Genomic DNA, 22,222 nt, shown 5'->3' on the forward strand with positions numbered 1-22,222 from the left:
TATTGGGATTTATCTGGAAAAAAAAACCCTCCAGCATCTTTGTCCACATAAACCACAGAAAAACACCCCCCCCCACTGCTTTCACCCCAAAGAACAAACCAAGAACGGCGTAGAAGAAATTTATTAAGATAGCACTATTTATACAAGTTACTCATGCTAGAAAAAAGCATAAATGATACATGTAAACATTTGTTTACAGAATACTTGTTTTCCTTGTAAAGGTGCAAATGATTTTCATATGTAAACACAAGAATACCGACCTTTAGGGGGAAAAGGGTTTTAAAAAAAATTTTCATGTCCCATTTATGACTGTAGTGTATTTTTTTTACTATATTCAAGCACATTAAAATCTGAGTTACATGAATCAAACTAAGAAGTTAAAGAACTTAAGATGTCAGCACTGCTTTTTTCATCTCAAGAATTCACAGGTCTCTTTTTTCAAAATCAAATTTAGTAAGGTCCACAGTTAGATCAGGTGCAAAAGGTCATTCTTCCACACTCAATAGAAATTACAGTACGAACAGAACTGTTGAGTCTTGAGTTCTTCCCTGCTCTCCCCCCACCCCTGGGTGACTCCACAGTTATTCACAGTGCCAGCAAACAGCCCTTCCCCTCCAAACTCTGAAATGAGCCTCACACCTTTCCCTGCTCTAACCATACACAGGCAAAGTGCACAAAAACCACTCAAAGAGAGGGCACCATCCGTCATGGTCAGGAATTCTACAGACACAGACAAGAGGGCAGCTGAGGTGAGGCTGGTCTGGTCTTCAGCAGGAAGGAGCTGGCTGTGGGTCTGCCCTTCCAGTGAGAACACAAGAAGTGGGTGTCAGCATTAACAGATGATACCTGCACCCTGCTTCGGACAAGAACTGATATCGAGCAGGCAAGAGGAGGAAAAAGGCTTTTAGAAGTGAGCTAGAACTGGTTGGATTTAGGTTCTGTCAGTGGTTGCAGGAGAAAGTATCTGTGTGGGTGTAGCCTAACTATATTCCACACCCATCTTGCATTATTCCTGATGAACTGTTAATGTTTGTAACAGCTGTGAGCTGGGTGCAGTGTTCTCCCAGTCTTCACAAAGTGACAACTACACCCAGCCTAAGGCAGGGGTCATCTCTACCAATGAGCCATCAAGGACTTCCCAAAATATCCTAGGACTCAGGATTCCGTCATTCCATTGGGAAACTCCCCACCCTGGAGGAGGGACTGAACATTCCAGCCTAGATTTTAAGGGTCTATGATCTGGGAGGTTGGGGACTTGGACACAACCACCACCACTGGACATCCAGAGAAGGACCAGGACCAGCACTTTTAACAAGACCTCATCCATCACTCCAAGGGGGCTGCAAGCACAGTTTAATTGGTACTGGTTTTAAGCCAGTCTTTCTGTATTCATTGCATTTATTGTAATTTTTCTATTGAACTGGAACTCTGACTTGAAATCTCTCACAGGGTATTTGTGTGGGGTTAATTCCTCTCGCTGATTCACCTTCAAACCAGCACAGGTTCACATACAGGAGAGAGGAGAGAAAAGCTGAACTTTTGTACAGTAAAAAGGCATTGTCTGAAATCCTCCTCTCACCCTTCTGGGGTAACTTCACTGATTCAGTCGAGCGATGAGAGTTCCAGTTCTGAAAAGATACTCAGAGCACCCATCCTCACAGCTCTCCTGTCCTCTAAGAGACCCCAAATCATACCACAAGGGTTGGAACCACAGTAGCTGGCAGGACACAGCCCTGCCTAAACCACCAGCTGGTCGAAATGCAAGTCACACATATACATATATATATACATATATAAAATACATATATATATATGCACACACAGAGATGTATATAAAAAGCTGGAATCATCACTGTGAGCGATACAAAGAAAATACATGATACAAATCAAATGAAAAAATAAATATACTCTGTGCACAGAAAAGCTTCTGTGCAAAGGTGGCACCTTGCAGGTCAAGTACTTTTTTTTTTTTTTGAAGCTCTCTGTAAATAAGGCAAAAGCAATGTTTTCTGTATCACTTTTTCTCTTTCACCCACCAAACAGCTGCCATATCCACTGCTCCCACAGCAGGAGGGAAAGCAGGAATCCCTCCTCCTGGCCAGACTCCCAGTACAGAGTGTAGGCTCTACATCAGCATCCTTTACGCTACAATAACTGTTACAGTTTGGTTTATTCAAAAAATGTAGAACTATTTAGAAAAAATACGGACATAAGCAACACTTCTACTTTTGTCCAGTGGTTCCCTGGAGTCTGACAACGTGGTCTCCCGCTGGGCACACTCTCACAGAAGTCAATTTTTATAATTCCATAGAAAGAGTTCACCGGCAAAGAGTTACATTGGATCTAGACCGTGCATACTAGAGCTGCAAAGAGGTCCAGTGTCAACAAGTCTCTTCATTTTTTTCTAGGAATGAGAAGGCAGGGGACTCCCTCCCTCTGGAAGCTTACCATATATGAGATTCACAGTGTGTCATTTTGATAACCCCCACGCCTCCGCCCAGCCGCCGGTAGTTCATCCCGCCGTACAACCTGCGGAGACAAAATTCCATTCACACGCTGGGTCACATCCTCCATGGCATCACCAACACTTGGGAGCTGCCATGGGGAAGGCTGAACTGTGTTACCATCATTAATGTCTGCTTAAAGTGGGCTGTGAAGAAGAAGTAGTTGTGGAGCATGCATCTTTCACACTTCAAAAGTAAACAGCTGTACTTGCTCATGCCCTTCTCTCTCAGAACAGCAACTGCTGCTTGTTTTGACACCAAATTTCTGTCAAATAAATACTTCCTGCTCCCTGTCTGGTAATGTGCAAGATAGAAGAACTCTGTAGGCTGCAGCTGACCTTAGGCTATGTTTTGGGTAACACAGGACTAGGCTTAGTCCTCACAATTCAACTAGTTTAATTTATATTTCTAAACCCCTACATTCAGCTGATGCAACCAAGATACAACACATCCCAAGCACCATCTGTTGACTGCAATGGTGTCTGCATTTCATTGGGATATCAGATCCCTACACACTCCAGCTGCATATTCCCCTCTGTGCCACTGGAGTCTGCTGGCAGGAACAGGAGAAGCAAGTTCTCCCAACAGCTTTGTTAAAGCCAAATTGCATCAGAATCGTTTCTCAGTCAAGCTGCACAAATAAAAAATATCCTTGAGATACAAAAGAAAGGGAAAACCACAGAAGCTGGTCACCCATATTGAGTTCAGTGAAGAAAAAAAAAAAACACAAGCTAGTAATACCTTGAATAATCTCCCAACCTGTGTGAATGCCTGCCAGGCAGTAACTCCTAACTCTGGACTGTCACAGGGAGTAGCTGAAACCATTCCACCAAGGAATCTGATGTATGTACTACTCTCTCCTCAACAGTTCAAAAGATCCTTATATATAAAGGGTTAATTTTGATCAGCAATTTCATATTATTTGTCTCAGCTTGGACATTCTTCCAGTGGCTGAATCTTGCTGATTTAAAAGGGAATAACATCATGTGCTTGAAGTGTTTCAGCTCCTTCAAAAGGATTCAGAAATCACTGCCTCAGCTTGAAAGCAAGAAGTGAACAGGCCAAATTCTACATGGTGGCTGTGAGCTCCTTTTGCTGAGGACAAGCTCAGGGAAGCAGGAGAGACTCAGCCCAGAATGAAAAGAAGAGGCATACTGGAATATTTTTCAAAATGCGATTCTTTTTTGCAAGGCAAGAAACCAGAATGGGAGCATTGTGATGCTTCTACCCCACTCAAGTTCTCTGCTATGGTGTGTACCACATTCCTAATTCGCCTGGGACAGCTCCAGCTGGATTTCACTGTCTGACTGTCACCCAAATTCAAGTTACCTCCATGTGTTAGCATCTGGATCAAACACCTCAATGGTCTTCAGGTACGTTGTGCCATCAAAGCCCCCCACTGCCATCAGCTGTCCATTCACCACGGCCAGGCCAACCTGCAAAACAGCCAACAGACAGCAGCTACTTAGCTGGGATGTCCTGAAATGAAGGGTTAAAATGAAAATATTAATAAAACTATTTAATAACCATGCTTGGTGACAGGCAGTCTGCAGGAAAGGGTTGGGGTTTTTTTCCTTTAGGCACAAATAAAATACCCTAAAAAATGAGACATGGAAAGTTAAATGTGTATCTCAGAATAGAGAATCTCTCAAAGAAAAAGCAAAAGGTTTCCTTTATTGCCAGCTACAAGAAGTAGAACCATCTGAATGATGATAAATACATGAGAATCCAAACCTTTTTCATAAAAAAATTACGTTCTGGACTGAAATTCTTCCCCAAGCAGAATATCTACCAGCTCACAACACTTGGTTAAAGTAGCAGAACCACAGGTAAGCCCCCGATCCCAAACCTCTCAGATTAGGGCTTGGACCATCTGTAAGCACCTTGACCTCCAGACTTTCTATTTAGCCTTTCTGCAGAAGCAGAAAATCACTGAAACATCAAAAACATGATCACTTCCAGGGGAAAACGTGGAGTATAACAGAGAAAAGAGAAGGTACACACTGCAAAATGTTCCCCTGTTTTGGCTTTGAGGAAGTCAGAAGAGCTGCAGGTACAGCTGCAGGTGTTTAGCAGTTTCCACAGAAAGCAAAAACAGAAGCAGCTGATAAAAAGTCAGTGTCTAATGAGAAACTAAAGTGGACAGTGTTGGACAGCTCACTCTGTGCGTGGAGAACAGAAATGAATATGTGCTCTCTGCCTCCAAAACCAGTGGTTGCTCAAACTGTGATTCATCCTTGCCTCACCAGACACTGGAACACTAACACACAGACAGCACTAACCCTCTCTTCACTACATAATCCAATATCTAATTATAAACATTCACATCATTTGCATCTCCCCAACCACGATGGCTACGGAAAACACTGCAGTAATCTATTGCTCACAAGAAAGCACCACGATCAGCAGCTGATGGGAACATGCTGTCACAGGATTCAGTGAGGAGAGGCAACAGCCTAAGTGAAGGCCCAGGAACCCTGTTCCCACACACGCCTCCAGGCAAGGAGAGTCTGCTGGGAATATGTATCTAAACACGTGCTAACCCAATTTCCCAGCTTTTTCCTCTGAGCAAGTGGGTGTTTTCACCTCCTTATTCATCCAGAGATCCAGGTACTAATTTGATAGCGTCTTTCAATGGTATCTCATACCAAGTACAGCTATGTCACCTAAGAGCTCCTCTGCTTCAAGCTTAGTTGACCACATATAAGGGCCCAAAAATATTTAAGAACACCCTCAAATGACTCATTTCCCCATCCTAAACAGCTGTTTGTGGCGTGACTTGGGTATCTCTTCACCTCTCTTGCTAGAGAGCTTTTCTGCAAACCTTATCCCTCAAAGAAAAGAGGTGAAGATGCAGAGGAAGCAGGAGAGTCTCGTGAGAAGGCTGACACTTTTGACACAGTTGTTTGCTCTCCCCACAAGCAGAGTGACAATGACACCCTGCCCTGTGCCCTCCCCACAAGCACACTGACACTCTGCCCCAGGCTGTCCCCACATGGTGACAAAGGGAAGTGGGGGTGGCACCGGAGCAGTGCCTGAACGTGATACAAGGACAGAGGGGTGAGCCCCAGGGACATGGGGGATGGCCTGGGGACAGGAGCCATCCCACAGGGGACAGGAGCCATCCTAAATCCCAGTGGCATTCCCAGGGAATGGCCGTAGAACCAAAAGGGCTGTGACTTGGGTTGTGACCCCTGTTCCAACCCCATCCCAAGTGTCCTGACCCCAATCCCGGCCCCACAGAAGCAATCCTGGGGGTTCTGACTCCAATCCTGAAGGTCCTGACCGCATGCTGGGAGTCCTGACCCCAATCCCAGCCCCACAGAAGTGATCCCAGTGATTCTGACCTCAATCCTGAAGGTCCTGACCCCCATCTTGGCCCCACAGAAGTGATCCCAGGGGTCCTGCCCTCAATCCCAGCATTCCCAAGGGTTCCAGCCCCACATCCTGGCAGACAGGGACACTCCCAGGGGGTGCCGGTGGTGGCACTGGAAGGATCCCCACCCTCATCCCGGTGTTCCCAGCCCCACATCCCTTGGTGGATGAGCCCACCGAGCCGCACTCACCCCGCTCCGCCGGGACGTCATGGCCACCACGGGAGACCACTGGTTGGTGCGTGGGTTGTACCTCTCGGCACTGCTGAGCTCTGTGGTGTCATCCCTGCCTCCCACGGCGTAGATCATGTCCTGGTACACAGCACAGCCCAGGTGCTTCCTCCTCGTGCCCATGGGGGCTATCGTGTGCCAGCGGTTCTCCTGGGGGTTGTAGCGTTCCACTGCAGAGGAAGGGAAAGTCTTTGGTCAGCAGGGCTGGCAGACAGAGAACTTTTGGACCCAATTTGTACACACCAAAAATGCCATGAACCTGTTTGTTCTCTCTTTTCTTCCAAAGAATTCTTGCTAGTCTCTCTCCTGTCTCCGGCATCAACCACACTCAGATCTTCACTCGAGAGGGAGCTGGCAGTGCTACAAACTGAACTGCAGCAGTTTTACCTTTGGCACCTCCCTTCCTGGTCACCAGCCGGCTGAACAGTGAGCCAGCAGTGTGCCCTGGTGGCCAAGAAGGCCAATGGCCCCTGGCCTGGATCAGGAATGGTGTGGCCAGCAGGAGCAGGGAGGTTGTTCTTCCCCTGTACTCAGCACTGGTGAGGCCACACCTGGAGTTCTGTGTCCAGTTCTGTACCCCTCAGCTTAGGAAGGACATTGAGGTGCTTGAGCGTGTCCAGAGGAGGCAACAAGGCTGGTGAGGGGAACACAAGCCCTATGAGGATCAACTGAGGGGGCTGGGGTTGTTTAGCCTGGAGAAAAGGAGTCAGGGGTGAACTTATCACTCTCTACAACTCCCTGAAAGGTGGTTGTAGTCAGGTGGGGTCAGTCTCCTTCTCCAGGCAGCAGCTGACAGAAGCAGAGGACACAGTCTGAAGCTGTGCCAAGGAAAATACAGGTTGGATATTAAGAAAAAGTTTTTTACAGAAAGAGTGATGAAGTATTGGAATGGTCTGCCTGGAGAGGTGGTGGAGTCACCATCTCTGGATGTGGCACTCGGTGCCATGCTTTAGTTGAGGTGTTAGGGCTGGGTTGGACTTGATGACCTTGGAGGTCTCTTCCAACCTTGTGATTCTGGGATTTCTACAGCAAAAATGGCTGCTGTATGAATTTACAAAAAAAAAAAAAAAAAGTGCTTGCAACTGCTATGCAAACAACCTTGTATTCAGGATGTCCTTGTATTCAGGGCATACTGCCAAATGAAGCACTGAGAAAGTAAAAATATGACACACAACCAGGTAACAGGGGCTCACAAGTCTGGAGAGTGAGTTATTGTACGGCAAAACAATATTTAAAGAAGAAAAAGCTCCACAAACTGATCACTAGGATATTCAACAGCCATCTGGGGACATGATGGGCTCCCAGGACAAGCCCTGACTGGGATTAAGGGACAGCAAAAGGCATACCAGTATTGAGAGGAGATGTTCCATCAGAGCCTCCCACAGCATAGAGGAAGCCTCCCAGCACAGCCACCGCCACTCCCAGGCGCCTGGTGCTCATGGAAGCCACTCGAGTCCATTTGTTTTCTTTGGGATCATACCTGGCAAAAGAATAAACACCAGAGCTGAGTGAAGTGCTGACATCTTCACAAAGGGGCAGGAAGACTGACTTTATTCTCCCCAAACAAAAATCCCTATCTCCTCTCCAGCTCGTCTGCATCAGCTGCACCCTCTAAGAGAGCCTTTTTCTTGCTGTGCCCCACTCTTCTTCGGCTTTTTTGTAATTAAAATGTACCTCTCCACAATGTTGAGACAAGAGACACCATCCTGGCCACCCACAGCATAGAGGTAACCTCCAAGAACTGCTACTCCAACACTGGTCCTGCAGGTGCTGGTGGGAGCCACATCACTGCTCCACTGATTGGTCTTTGGATCATACCTGGAAAAAAAACCAGCAAAAAAAAGCACAAATTACCTGCTTAGGTCTGCTTCAGACTCTCCCATGCTTGGGAGCTCTACTAAGGCTGTGAAACTTGCCTATCCTGAGCTTCAACAGCAACACAGCTCTTTGTAAGCTGGATAAAAGCCCTGAAGTGATACAATGCATCCAGCACGTGTTATTCCAGGGATGTTCAAACTGCAGGTTGGGATGAATCCAGCTGAAGATCAAAGGTTCTGGTTCCTGAGAGAGACTGGCTGGCGTGTGGTAACTTGCAGCAAAGAGCAGCAGCCAGAGTTAACTCTGCTCTGTTCCCTGCAGTTCACACAGGAACTCAGCCAGCACTGGGACTTCCAGATAAAATAAGAAGGAACAAGATGGACTTGAGAATGCAGAGACAAAGAAATACAGTGCATAGCAAGGAAGTGCAGAACGTGGGGGATACAATGCTAGGGGTCATGATCTGGGAAATTGGGAGCATTCAAGGAGATAGGTGGAAAAAAGGGGAGGCTCAAGGTGGAAGAAGGTATTTGCACAGCTCATTGGGTTTGTTACAGGGCCAAGATTAGGAGTAGTAGGAGAGCTTGAGTCATGTGGCTTTCAGGCATAGGAATTGTCCTATGCAGCTCCCAGAAACAGGAAGCTTGGTAAAACTTGTTTGACTTTAGTCTTTCACAAGCCTAAAACTGACCCATTTTCCTTCTTCTGTCTATGTGCCAAGGTTCCTTAATTCTCAAGTTGCCACTTCACAATAAAATTCCAGGATCTTTCCCTCAGCATCTAAGAAATGCTCATTGTAACCTCACCTTCCTCTACAAGGCTAAAAACAAACCTGCAATTGGAAGGAAGGTTAACCAGGATCACCACTCCTCCCAACAATACACCCAGACCTATCTCCTAGAGATTCTTTCCTTATCCAGAGGCTTTGGCTCGTCCCATTAAGCTGGGATAATGTGACACAAAGCGTTCTGCACCAGGGGTGTGCAAGGCAGGAGGAAATGAGAACACACTCGGCAAAATGAACTCATTCCTAAGAGGCTGCACCCAGGTTTAAACATTCAGATCTGAAATTTTGCACAGGGGCCTTATGGAGACCTACCTTTCCACACTGTTAAGATAAGAGGAGCCATCGTGGCCTCCCACAGCATAGAGGAGGTCGTCCAGGACGCTGACCCCGACACCACAGCGCCTCTTGCTCATGGAAGCCACCATCCTCCACTCGTTGGTCTGGGGGTCGTAGCGCTCCACGCTGGAAATCGCGTCCCCGCTGCACCAGCCCCCCACTGCAGCCAAACATCAAGAACACGGTCACAAAAACACTCACAAACTGCCTGTGCCCCTGCCACAAATCACCCCTTCAGACTCGTCCCTTTGTCACTCCCTCTGAGGTTTGTAATGACAAAATATAGTGAGATTTTCAAGAGAATGAACTGAAGTTTGGAAATGCTGCGGCACTCACAGCACCAAAGGAATCACGTGAGTAAGAAAACATAAGTTAACTCAAGCTTTCAAATATTAATGCACAGGTCACATCAGAAATAGGTTGTGAAGACTTTATGGGAACAACACCACCTGAAAATCCTGCCTGGAGTCTCCTGGCTTGAGCCAGGAGGGAAAAATACATCAGAATCAGAATATCCCGAGTTGGAGGGATCAAAGTCCAACTCCTGGCCCTGCACAGGATAGCCCCAAGAATCCCACCACGTGTCTGGGAGTGTTGTCCAAATGTTTCTGGAGCTCTGTCAGGCCCGGTGCTGTGACCACTGCCTGGGGGAGTCAGTTCCAGTGCCAGACTCTACTGTGGTGAAGAATCTTTATCTAATAACCAGTTTAAGCCTCCCCTGACACAGCTCCAGGCCATTCCCTCGGGTTCTATTGCTGGTTACCAGAGAGCCGAGATCAGTGCCTGCCCCTCCTCTTCCCCTCACGAGGAAGCTTCAAACCACGATGAGCTCTCTTCTCAGTGTCTTCAGGCAGAACAGACCAAGAGATCTCAGCTGCTCCTCACACGGCCCCCTCTAGCCCCTCCACCATCTCCTGCTGGCACCACACACACCTGCAGGGCACACACCTGCAAACAGCACCTCTCCACAGCGGATGGGTTTGCGCGGCCTTGTTCGCGGTCCCTGCATCAGCGGCCGCTCTTGGGGCAGCAGCAGGTAGTTTTTGGCTTCATCCACCAGATCCCTGTGCAAGACAGGAAAATATTAACCCCCAGAGCTCAGTCTCTGGAGAAGGGGCGAATCAGAACTGATGGGAAGAGCAGCCAGCGCTAGTCATGCACCTCAGGTATTCACAAGTTACACGAGAAGAGCATGAACAGCTCCGGTTAAATGCACTCTGTCACCCAAATACTCATCGGTTGTTTACAAGCCACTGACACAGTGACAGCAGCAAACCAGCACCAGTGCTTGGCCAGAGTTAATAATAGATATAGCTTGCTATAAAAAGACTGATAAAAAAAAAATACTATGACAAGAGATTTGTCAGGCTTACTGTGCAGAAAAGAAAAACCCAGCCTGCCTCAAGCTAAAACTTAACAGTCAGTGGTTTTGCCTCAGAAGAGAACAGGAGTTGGAAAGCACACAAATACATAATACACACATGACCAATAGATGGAGATAGTACCCTTCTGATGAATATTTTCTCCACCAGCTCTGGCCAGCTCACACTGTCCATCCATTCCTAACTTGCCACCTGGACTAATCCTAATATTCCAAACCCTTGAATAAAACAAAAAAGAACAAAAAAGTCCTCCTTCCCTCTACAGATGTAGAATTCCCCCAGTATGAATGCTTATTCAAGAAGAGAACAATTTAGCCTATGCCCTGAACTTCTTTACTATATGCACAAGATAAACCATGTGCTTCATGGGTGATACAGAACTCTGTAGAACCAGAAAGGTGAGACCCATGAGAGGAGGAAATGACAACTTCCCTGCATTATCCTTGTGGGAAAGAACAGACTCTATTCCCAGTGTCCAATACAGTTATCAGAGTGCAGACATTCTACACAGAAAAACTACTTTGGGTCCCACTGGGATCATCATGAAAGCCATGCAAGTGCTAAGCTGTAATAGAAGGCTGTGACTAGAGAGGGGGAAAAACAGGCAAAATTAAAATCAATATACTGAAAGGTCTTTTACCAACAGTCAAACTTCACACTCAAAGTTTGCTATTTCACTGAAAACTTGAAAGAACAAAACAACTTCTAGGGCACACCAGTGACTATTATGCAAACAGAAAACTATTTTTCTTGCCTCTCCTATCCTCCCAGCTGCCAAAGATGAAATTGTGAAGCATCACCCATTTACCAGTGACAAATGAGCACAGGTTCAGAGGACAACATAATCCAATTCTGTAAATGGCTGAGGAGATTTACCTGCATTCCTCATCGCTCTTAATGAGTGGATCAGAACCCACTGTACCCACAAGAAACTTGGGACTCAGCAGGGGCAGGCGGACGTGCTGCAGGACCTAAAACACAAACCAGAACAGCTATGGTGAAACCACAGATACCCAGAGAGATGCCAGAAGCCACATGGAAAGCAGCAGAATTTTAGTTAAATGTAGCTTGTCTTACAGCACATTTGCCTTTTCAATATTCCAGTTTAGATACCCAGGAGAAAATCAGTGTTCAGAAAGGGACAATCCACTGGACCCATTAACAGCTGAAAACAAGGTCACAGCTAGAAACCTTTAGAAAATGACAGATGTCAAGACATCTGCCTGAATAGTAATTTAGTGGTTTTATCAACCTCTCTTAAACCTGAGTGGCATTGCAGAGTGGATGAACAATAAGAAATAACATGTCTTTCACAAGGGTTTAGAATTTGAAGGCCCAAGCATGTATAGACAGAGGCAGACAGTTATAAAAGCATTAAAAGCTGCCTTGAGAAGAGCAGCTTTTTCCAGTTTGGTTTGTTTACTTAAAACCATTTTCAAAAGCTTTCCAGTAAATAAAGTTGCATTTAATGTCTCTTTCCAAAGCAGAAACAGCGAGGCAGGCAGATGCTCACCTCTTTTGATCAGCCAGCCTGAGACTTCAGAGGCTTTGGGCTGACAGCTTTGTCAGAATGGGTTCTGCTCTGTGAAATGCCTTGGCTTAGATGAAGCATCACATTCCAACAAAACCATTCTGACAAGCTCCTCTGTAACATCGTGAGGGCTGAGGCACAAATCAAGCAGCAGAGCTCAAAGAAGCACCGCAAAGCAAGACAAGCCTTTTCTTCTCCACTGTGGTTTTGATACGACTCTCCAAGCAGTGCAGGCAGGTTTGTCTGGACAGACTGCTGGAGTGAGCTCGTTTGGCAAGTCCTAGCTGGGAAAAATCCAGCAAAGCCCCTAATGAAGGTTCTAGCCAGTACAGCTTCCAGCCTAGATGAAGGGACAGTGCAAGCCACCTAACACAGGTGGGAGCCAGAGAGAATTTTGGTGGCTTTATGTCATTCAGAAGCGCTCTGGCACCACCCTACCATCCCTCATTCCTCTCCCCGTGGATAAAGCAGCCTGGAATGTCACTGTGGCTAAGATTACCTGTGGCAGCTGGGGTCTTCTCTCCTGGATGCTGTACTTCACCCAGGCCATCACGGCGTTGAACACCTGCTCTTCGCTGCGCACGTTTAACTCGTCACTGGATATGATGTCTATGAGCTGGTTGGCAGGAAGCAGCATGAACTCCTCGCTCTCCATCACCTGGGAAAGGCAGAGGAAAAAGGAAGGGAGTGAGGACAAAGCATCAGAGCCATTCACTACTCCAGCACCTCATGGACTGACCCAGTAAAAAGCCAAATCCTCATCAGTTCCAATACCAACAGATGTGAAGGGTTTGCTGCACGCAGCATCCAGCAACATAAGAAGACACTTCTAGATGGGGATGCCTTTTACACCCTTTAACACTTTAAAAGGGTTAAACCACAGAAGGCACTGATCAGGTTTCAAAATCCAGGAAAAACAAAGCCTTTGTTTAAAATCAGTCTCCTCGTTTGCTGTGTCTAATACATAAAGCAGAAATAAAACCGCAATAAATACGTGACTACAAAGCGGCACTGGAGTGCAGAGATTCACGAGGAAAGCAAAACAGAGCGCAAAAATAAGAGTCTGAAACAAGTTACCAGAGGCATTGCAGAGAACACAGAAAGCCTGATTTGTGGCAGAACAGAAAATATTTCAGGAGACTCATCTGATCCTGCCTCTTCCATTTGCTCTAAATATACACATGGAGTGTGCAGTAGTCGAGATGCACTAAAGAGGGAACCAGAGCCTCAGAGCCCCTAAGGACTGATCTCTTGTGAAAGTCAAGCCACTGACAAACACATTAATTCCTTCAGCATCCAAGATAGCAACCAAGTTTCTCAGGAGGCCTTGGCTGCTGCTGGAGGACTGCTCACACAGCATGAGTCAGTCAGACTGCCCTGGGAGCTCACACACCACCACAGCTCCTGCACACACACCAGGCAGATGGGAAAGGTGCAAGAATCAAAATTAAAACTACAGAAATGGCCTGACTGATAACTGCCAGCTTGCCTTCCCTGAAAGCATTCCTAGTCTGTAGCCTGCAATTTCCAAAAGGTTCAAGGATTGAAAACAACTGAAAGCTGGCTTGTCCTTATCATCTGCGACCACACTAGAATTCCACAACTTATTTCACAATTTGCTGCATAAATTAAAGAAAAACACTCTTTTGACATGATCATCTCAACAGCAGTCAGCTGTGCAGTCCTTTTAATTACCTGAAGAAGTTATTTAAAGGCACTGAACAAATATGCAGCGATTACCAAGTTACTGACAACAGAAAACATTGTAGAAAAAGAACAGAGAGGACAATGAGATCAGTTACCAGACCTGGTTCTTGGGTACACTGAACTTTTGGGGACAGTAAAGGCCACAACAAGGCTGGCCCACACACTCCTTCAGCCTTTAAGCAGGAACTGGGTTGGTCATTAAAGATCTTTATCAGCTTTTTTTCCACAGACTCCCTTCCTCCTTCAAAGCATATGTGTAAACTTGAGTCTGATGGCTTTTAAATGCAGCTTCAGAGTCTGAAACCAGCAGCTGTGGAAATTCTTGAGCTAAAGATGCTCATCCTCAGGACAACCAGTTGCATTGATGGCCTCACAAAATTCAAAGCACTCAAAGCACTTCTTTAAAGCTAATTATTACTACTGTGCAACTTGTTAGTTTACATAGTAAAACAAATTATTATTTTAAATGCTTTGGCTTACTTTGGCTTAATTATCAGGACACTCATAATTACCTGACTAATATTAATGGTCTATTTGACTGACTTGCTTAGTGGACAAGAATTGGCTGGACTTCGTTTCCTCTGCAGCATTCCTGTACATCAGTGCTTTTACAAACAGAGAGAATTCATGTCAGACTATACAATATGGAGAGCAATTTTTGTCTGTTCATAAAAGCACAAGTCGTCCGTGCATAAATATAATTTTTCCCGTCACACAAATGTCAAGAGACAAAAAAAAAAAATAAATAAAAATACAAAGGCTGTTCTTGTACAGTGGAATTGTTAATAGAACCATTTCACATTATATGCACAAAATCCACGAGGGGTTATAGGCAGCAAATTAAATTGGGAGGAATGGAAAAAAATTGAAAAAAACATTTTACCAAGAAGTTAATGATGTAATGCAGCAATACACATAAAAATGACTAGAAGCAGAGGTTAGCACAGCAGAGGACATGGAGCAATTCAAACTGCATTCAAAGTAACTGCATGGGTTGGCCTGGTGCCTGCTGCTTAATATTTCACGTTGCCATCCAGGAAATTCCCAGCTCACGTTCCCTTCTGCCAGCTTGGAGGAGCAATGACCACACAGCCTCTGCATAGGAAGGCAAATTTTTTATCAGTTTTCAACCTCCACAGTGGAGGAAGGTTAAATAGACAATTGCCTGGCTTCCCCCAGCGATCACCAATCCACTCTCCAGATGGCAAATACTGCCAGAGTGGAATACAATCCCAAGGAGCAGCACCACTAACATTGTCTGCAGAGAAACAGTGGAAGCAAAAGAAGTGATTATTAAGGATGAAGAGCTGCAGAACTCCTGGGGCACTGAAATGGACACCAAAACCTGCCCAGGCCAAAGGAGTAGTGCTCTAATCTAAGCCTCTGTTTTCCAGAGGCTGTGTTTAAGTTAAGTCAATTATAATTTGCATCATCTTCGAGGAAGAGTGTTCTCTCCTCTTTTGCCTTCGTGCTTTAACAAGGATATGGAGGACAGAAAGTTGTCTTCAAGGGGCTGCATAAGAAAAGAAGCCCATAGCAAGCAGCTCTTAACAGCCAGCTGCATGTGTTAGTGCTAAAACATTTTTAAAACAAAACTGTCAAGCTGCTAAAATGTTATTTAGAGGCTTGTAACCATGCCCTACTCCTGTAATAACAAGATCAAATAACCAGTAAAACAATCAAGGACTGAAAATAAACAACCATCTGGATAGCATCTTGTTCTCCCCATCCCAAAAAAAAAAGAAAAAAAACCCAGAAGAAAAGATGTGCAGAGAAAGCACAGAGCACATGAAGTGGCCAGCTAAAATGCAGGAGTCTGGGAAACCACCAAGTTCTACGAAAAACAAACTCATTTTAAACAGCAAATTCTATTTGGTTAGAAAATATATATTTAATTGCAGCTTTTGGAGTAAACTGATGTGTCCATAGTTAGATACCAAGAATTGTCTTCACTGTGTCCAAGTCGTGTTCTGTTGTGTTGCTCCCACTCAGATTTTTCTCAAGTACTGCCTGACTGAAATTAATCCAATTTAAATCTGCTTCTTGCATGTCAGAAAAAAAGAAAAAAAACATGAAAAGAGACAAGCTGCCATCACTCACAGCACTTCCATACTGCTGCTTCTCTGGGGAAACTAAATTAGCACCAGGAGTTCCTGGAGTTCCTCCCTTTGGAAAGGATTTCCCTGTGAAGCTGGTGGGAAGAGGAGATTTTTCTGCAGCAGTTCAGTAAAGACCCACTCTTCTCTGACTATTGCTCACACAATCCTTAATTATTATGTTGATCCTTCTCTGAACCAGCTGCTGGCTTTTTTTTTTTCCGCCAAAAAATCATCTAGGCAGAATTAACAAAGGAGAGAAACTTTCTAAAGGTCAGCTACAATATTACACATCTGAATTATTTTCAGACAGCTTCTGCTGAATAATAGATGCAAAACTCTAGTTCTGCTACAACAAGGGATTTGAAGACTCCCCTGAGGCAGGCTCACACTCCCCCAAACACCCAATCTCAGAGCTCAACATCAAATATTTTGGGTTCTGTTGATGTGTTGTCCTTACTTTTTAACACCTGCCTCCCCTCCAACCACAGAGAATCCAGAATATTTCTGAAAGAGGAGTGGAATGTCAAACCACTGTGCAGGCAAGACAGATGCAATGCCAAATCCACCTGTGCCCACGACCTTGCCTCCCACACAGCACTCACCACACATCTTTCAGGGAAGAAATGCTGTGGATCACATAGAAACCACTGGTACAACACAGTCCTGCCACCTCTTTCTTCCCCACTTAACATCTGGTGCCCATCACCATCAGGGCACAGAGCAGGTGTGTAAAGGCAGGATTTGGAAAAAAGGACCAAAAGGAGAGTTGCTGAAAGCTCTCACAGGTCACGTTGATGCATTTTCCATCACCATTCCAGCACAACAGCTCCTTACCTCCTGGAAGTTGTGCTGTGTGAATTTGTCAGCAATCCTCAGCAGTTCACGGCACGAGTGAGTGTCAGCAAAAGCCCGGATACCCAGGCAATTGGAAGGGTCCAACTGTCTCTTGAGGAACTCGCAGCAGGCCTCCTGGATCTCGGCCAGCTGGAGAAGGCAAGCAGCTGGCAGCAAGGTCTGGACATTTCCCTCTTCCACAGTGATCTGCGAGGTGTAGGCGAAGTCGATGAGCAGCTCCATGGCCCGCTCGTCGATGTCCCTGATCACGACCTCCGTCTGCCGCGACTCCGCCAGCTCCCCGGTGAACATGGCTCGGAAGTAGGGGCTGCAGGCCGACAGGATCACCCTGTGGGCGTAGATCTTCTTGGCCCCCACTACCAGCACCACATCGCAGAGCTCCCGGTGCTTCCGCAGCAGGTTGATGACCTCCAGGGTCTGCCGGGGGTGCTTGTCGGAGATGTAGGGCATGCGCGCAGGCTGCGGCACCCCTTCGGGCAGCTTGTTGGGGTCTCCGAGGGTGCAGCGGCTGGTCACGTCCATTCCGGTCTCTCCTGGGCGAGTGCTGGCACACCTGCAGCGCAGGAGATAAAAATACACCGCCATGGTCAGGGGATCCCAAAGCCAGCTGCGCTCCAAAGCTCCGCAGCTCGCGCCGAGCGCGAGTGGTGCCCGTAAGTCCACGCCAGGACGTGAAAACAAGCACGTGACCACATGAAAGAGGAATCCATCTCCAACCAAAGCTTGCTTAGAAGTAAACAAATGCCAACTTGCAGCAGGCTTCTATTTATTGCTATTTTTATACGCTTTCTATGACACACGGCTGTAATATCCAGCTACACATACATATTTATGAGCTGAACCTCGCCGTAGCCTCGTGTGGCAAAGGCACATTATCCCCATTTCACAGAGTGACTCAAAGCACAGATTAGCTGACTTACCCGCTGTCAAGCGCTGGAGTTTTCTTTGACAGAGCTGGAGATGGATTCCCATTGCAAAGAGCTCCAGCTCCATGATTTAACCAAACTTCCCCGCTCTTCTACCTGAGTTTTTAATGGGGTCACTCATCACTGGAGTGTCTGAACACACTAAAGTGTCACACAGACTTCAGGAGCTCGAGATGGCCTTCAGTATCCTTCAGGTTCACAGAACACTCATTTTAATCATCACCTCTTCAATTATTTTTTACTCAATCCACCCTCCCTGGCACGTGTCAAAAGAAGGTTAATCTTCCCCAAGAATGGAGGAAGGCAGGCGAAACCAAATCGAACCAAATAGGAAAAAGATAAAACAAGTCTCCACCACTATCAACCTACCAAAAAAAAATGAGGAACAGAAAGTCAGGCTGGTGACTTTAGAGAAGAAGAATAACTTTAGAATACATAAATTACTGGCACAGAGAGGAAACACAGTGTCTTCCCAGTTCCACATGTAATTAAAGAAAAACCAGGACACTGCTGCCTCTTCCCACATCAAAGGAAAACTATCACTTAGGGCAATTAAAGAACATTGAGCAAAATATCAGAATACTGATGGTTTATAGCCACTGGAAAGGTACTGAAAGACCCAAAACATGCTGGCCACTACCAGTTTTTCCCCAATGCACTGGCATTTGTGAGCTGTCACTACCTCACTGTTCATATTAAGAGTTAAAAAGAAATCAAGCTTGGCTTAGCCACGGCTCAATGCAATTTGCAGCAGGCTTGAAGGAAAGGGAAAAAAAAAACCTCACATTTTTTCCCCTCATTATTATGTCAAATGCACTTTCTAAGCACTGAGAAACCAGTCTCTTTGCAGCAATTCAAATTATTCACTTGCACCTTAGCCTGTTTTCCCATTCCCTCCACACCCTCTCCTTGATCATCATATTCAGATGTTTTAGACCATTACTTCTTCCTCCTATCTTAGTTACACAGATCCAGCTGGGGCTCCCCTCTGGGTTTTGCTGCTTGCTCCTGCTCAGCCTCTGCACCTTAAATGCCTTGGGTTTTTATCCCTGCTCCATCTTTTTTACATCCATCACCATTCTCCTTTCCTGACACCTCTGACAAATCCTTCTGCTGTTGCACTGCCTCTCACTCCCCTCCACCCACTCCTGTCCCTCACAACCCAAATTCACCTTTGGGGGGTTTGACAATCCTTCTCAAAGCTCTGCCAAGTTCCTTGCATAAACTAAACTCCCCTTGCGGCAATACACACAAACCACAATTAATGGTACCCCTACAAAAACCCTAAGAAACCTTGGCTGAAGATTAATTTACCTAATTGGCTTATTTTCATAGTCCTTAGCAGCCAAGGCCAGAAGGTAAGTAATTTAATTCCTCTACTAAAAGATGGAGAAAGGTGGTGACAAACATTCCCCTGCAGAGTTTGGCTCTTGCTAAGCAAGCTAAATTGATTTTATTGTGCATTAAGTGTTTTGAACTGTGTCAAACCAACCCTTGGAAAGAAAAAAAAAAAAAACACAATAAGAGCTCTTTTAAGACACATGCTACTACAGTTCTGGGCAGTTTGTCTTGACCAGGCTGTCAGTCAAAGCACAGAAGAAGCATTCTTCAAATAAAAACCCATTTCATGTAACTAGAGCTCAGAAGAGATGGTGCACATCCAGGACAGGGCATCCTTTTGGAGAGCACACAACCTGTGACACCTGTAGGTTTTCCTCAAAGACATCTCCCACTAAAAACAGCCCTAAAGCAGATCCCAGGGTGGCACAGCTTCTAAGCACAGACAGACTGGATTAAGGCCATGTGCCAGAAGAAATGCACAATATTCCTGCCAATCCCACAGCCCAAGACTCCCTGCCAACGCAGGACAATGGGATGTACCATCTTATGCCACGGGATTACTTGGCCAGATTTAGGCAGTAGCCCTTGTCTTCCCTAACCAGGACAGAACAGGATTTTCCTGCCCAAATGAGGCCCTGCTGAACACATCTTTAACTCACTGAAAAGGTGTCTGGTTAGCAAGAACTGAAGTTACTCCTGCATTGTTCCCACCAGCATTTATCTGAGAGCCTGCATTGTACCCAGCCTCCTTACTCCTGGGGAGAAAGTGCTGGTTAATGATTAAAAAAGACTGAATGGATGGAATAAAGAGTAACAACCAAACCAGTGCTCACGATTCATCCAGAACTTATCTCTGGCTGGTGCAGAAGCCAGTGATCAATTGGCTTAAGAATTTTCAAGCTAGATCAACCCAGATGCTTGATGTGAAGCTCGGTGGGTTGCTGCTACACACAGGCACACAAGTGTGAATTTAAAGGACATGTCTGCTGGCTTGTGTCTCCACGAGGATCATAATTCCACTGCATTATGTGTGCATTATGCATAAATATGCACAGAGAACGAAATGATGAGTCAGTAGCTTAGAGGTGTGAAAGACAGAAGGCAGCACTTGATTCTCACATGGCAGGGGAGCTGCCTCCCCACACACAGAACTCAGAGCTGCTCCTGAATAGCCAAGGTGATTAAGGAGGGCTGAGGATCCAGAGAAAATGTGTGTGTGCTTGGATAAAACACTCACACCCAGCTATGCAGATATTCTGGGATTAGCTTCCATCAAAATGCAGGGCTGGGGAAATCAGCAAATACAATAGGATTAAGAAAGGGCTGACAAAGGATCAGTTTTTGTAGCACACTGCTGAGAAGTACAAATGGGAACACAGGCAGTCTGCAACACTAAGTCAGCTAAATAAACAGGCTGCTCTGCCTCCATTTTATCCTGCTATGCCAGGGCCCAAAACTTCATTCATTATTAGGGGCACCTATGAGACATCCATCCTTACAGCAGCTCCTCAAAGGTTCAAAAAAAATACCTGATAACACACACCTACGGAAAATCCTCTCCCATGCTGACACAAGGGCATCTTAACTTTCAAACCTGCATTTTTTTAAGACATTGTGTGTTTTAGCACAAGATTACAAACAGGCCTTTAACACAGTTCAGCAGAAAACAACAGGCTGACCTAAAGCTTATGAAACACATCTCAGGCTAAAAACACCAACTGAAATCAAAAAATCATACATTTCTGGTGTGGATTTCAGTAGCAAGAGATTTTAGTAGCAAATACAAATAACAAACCAAATGGGTAGTGATTTCTGTCAATAGCTTGATTTGAAATTAAGAAATAATTCCTATACTCATTACAGAGGTGCAAGAACAAGGACCATTGATTTGGCCCAGCCTTTGGCAACACAAGTCACCACCACAACACAACAACCAAGTAAATGGAAATGCTTTCTTGTGGCATCAGTACTCTAGGAATTAAGTTAGCTAAAAGTCTGACTATCAGGAAAAATACCACTGATTCATTTTCTTGCCTAGCTAGCAAGGTTTCAGTAACCTATCTCAACAAAGTTATGCAAGCAAGCAGATAAACCTGACTGAAATACTATTTTACATTACACAAAAGGAAAACAGCAAGGATCTGGTGTATTTGCCCCGATTCACATTGCTTGGTTTGATTTTTACTAACCAAGCCCAGAAAACTCAGTTTCACCCTGCCTCATTCCTGGAGTCTTCCAAAACCTTCCTGAGCCTTCTGTAGTTTGTTTTGGGCAAGAGCTATGTCCAGGTAGTTGGATAAGCTCCTGAGTGCACCATCAGGATCTGAAGCCTCCTTCCTCCTGCCAGGTTTGGCTGCTCAAGCCTGCTCTGATACAGCACTGCTTTAAGCTGGGAAAAGGCTGCCAGGAAAAAGCTGGGTGAGAAGGAGCTGGGAGAGCTTCCCCAGGTGGTTTGGGAGCTGCTCAAGCCCTCATGCCTGAGCTATGTTAAAGATATGTCTGCACCTGACTGCACCTACCCATTCTGAGCTGCTGAGCTGATTTCCCTGCTTCCTTCCTCACCCCTACTTGCCCGAGGAGCCCAGGACTCCTGGCTGGCCCTGGCCATCAGATCTGTTCTGCCCTCCTTGTCTGGGTGCTGTTGGGACCATGCCCTTCACTGAGAGATCCCTGCTGCCTTGTTTTTCCCTTCAGCAAAGCCACATTCTCTTGCTTCTCCCCGAGAGTGAGCAGGAACAGCCTGCCACAACCACCCCTTCATTCCTGATGCAGGGTAAATCCTGTTTGCAGCAGCAATTCGTGTTCCCTACTTTAATCTTGACAGGAATAGCTGGAATTCCTTGTCTGTTCAAGCTGTTCCTCCTCCCCTCTGAATGCCATACACATTTGATACCATCTCACCGTGTTTATTAACCCACTACTGGCCAAGCCCCACTCCTCTCTTTGTGCATTTCCTACCACAATCCTCACCTGTGAGGTGTTAAATTGGCTTCAGAGCCCTGAGTAAAAGGATAAAAGAAAGTGCTCTGCCATCTGCTTAGCTGGAGTTCATAGGAAGATCTGTGCCCAAAATCCAACCAGGAACCTTTTATCATTTTCTGCTAAGACAGGCAAGAGGAGGAGAACAAACAGAAATTTTAACAACCCACACTGAGGCCCTTAAAACAGGCAAGTATATTCAAGAACTGGAGTCCACAGCTCACAGCAGAAATGTGCTTGTCAGGCCAGGCTGCAGCAGTAATAAAAAACCTCCACTTCTTCAGCTCCGTGCTGCTGCCCACCACAAAAACTAAAACTGTCTGAGTGGCAGACAGAACTTCCACAAAAGCAA

The 22,222-nt window shown here is 45.8% G+C and overlaps 1 protein-coding gene across 4 annotated transcripts in view; it reads right to left on the reverse strand.

Moving 5' to 3' along the window:
* Positions 1-106: 106 nt before the first annotated feature.
* Positions 107-22,222, reverse strand: part of KLHL20 (kelch like family member 20) — a 450,003-nt gene continuing 427,887 nt past the window's right edge. For 2 of the 4 annotated variants that reach the window (XM_058842330.1, XM_058842329.1), the window contains exons 3-13: positions 16,604-17,177; positions 12,463-12,621; positions 11,309-11,403; positions 9,999-10,114; positions 9,027-9,210; positions 7,784-7,927; positions 7,456-7,589; positions 6,071-6,279; positions 3,834-3,940; positions 2,449-2,529; positions 107-2,363 (exon numbers count right to left, since the gene is read on the reverse strand). In XM_058842330.1, coding sequence (XP_058698313.1) covers positions 2,333-2,363; positions 2,449-2,529; positions 3,834-3,940; positions 6,071-6,279; positions 7,456-7,589; positions 7,784-7,927; positions 9,027-9,210; positions 9,999-10,114; positions 11,309-11,403; positions 12,463-12,621; positions 16,604-17,177 — 1,834 coding nt within the window. In that variant the 3' untranslated portion in view covers positions 107-2,332. Of the gene's footprint in view, positions 2,530-3,833; positions 3,941-6,070; positions 6,280-7,455; positions 7,590-7,783; positions 7,928-9,026; positions 9,211-9,998; positions 10,115-11,308; positions 11,404-12,462; positions 12,622-16,603; positions 17,210-22,222 lie in introns of those variants that run through there. The other 2 variants (XM_058842328.1, XM_058842332.1) reach the window with 2 other exon arrangements.

Source organism: Poecile atricapillus, chromosome 7, assembly GCF_030490865.1.
Source record: "Poecile atricapillus isolate bPoeAtr1 chromosome 7, bPoeAtr1.hap1, whole genome shotgun sequence".
NCBI lineage: Eukaryota > Metazoa > Chordata > Aves > Passeriformes > Paridae > Poecile > Poecile atricapillus.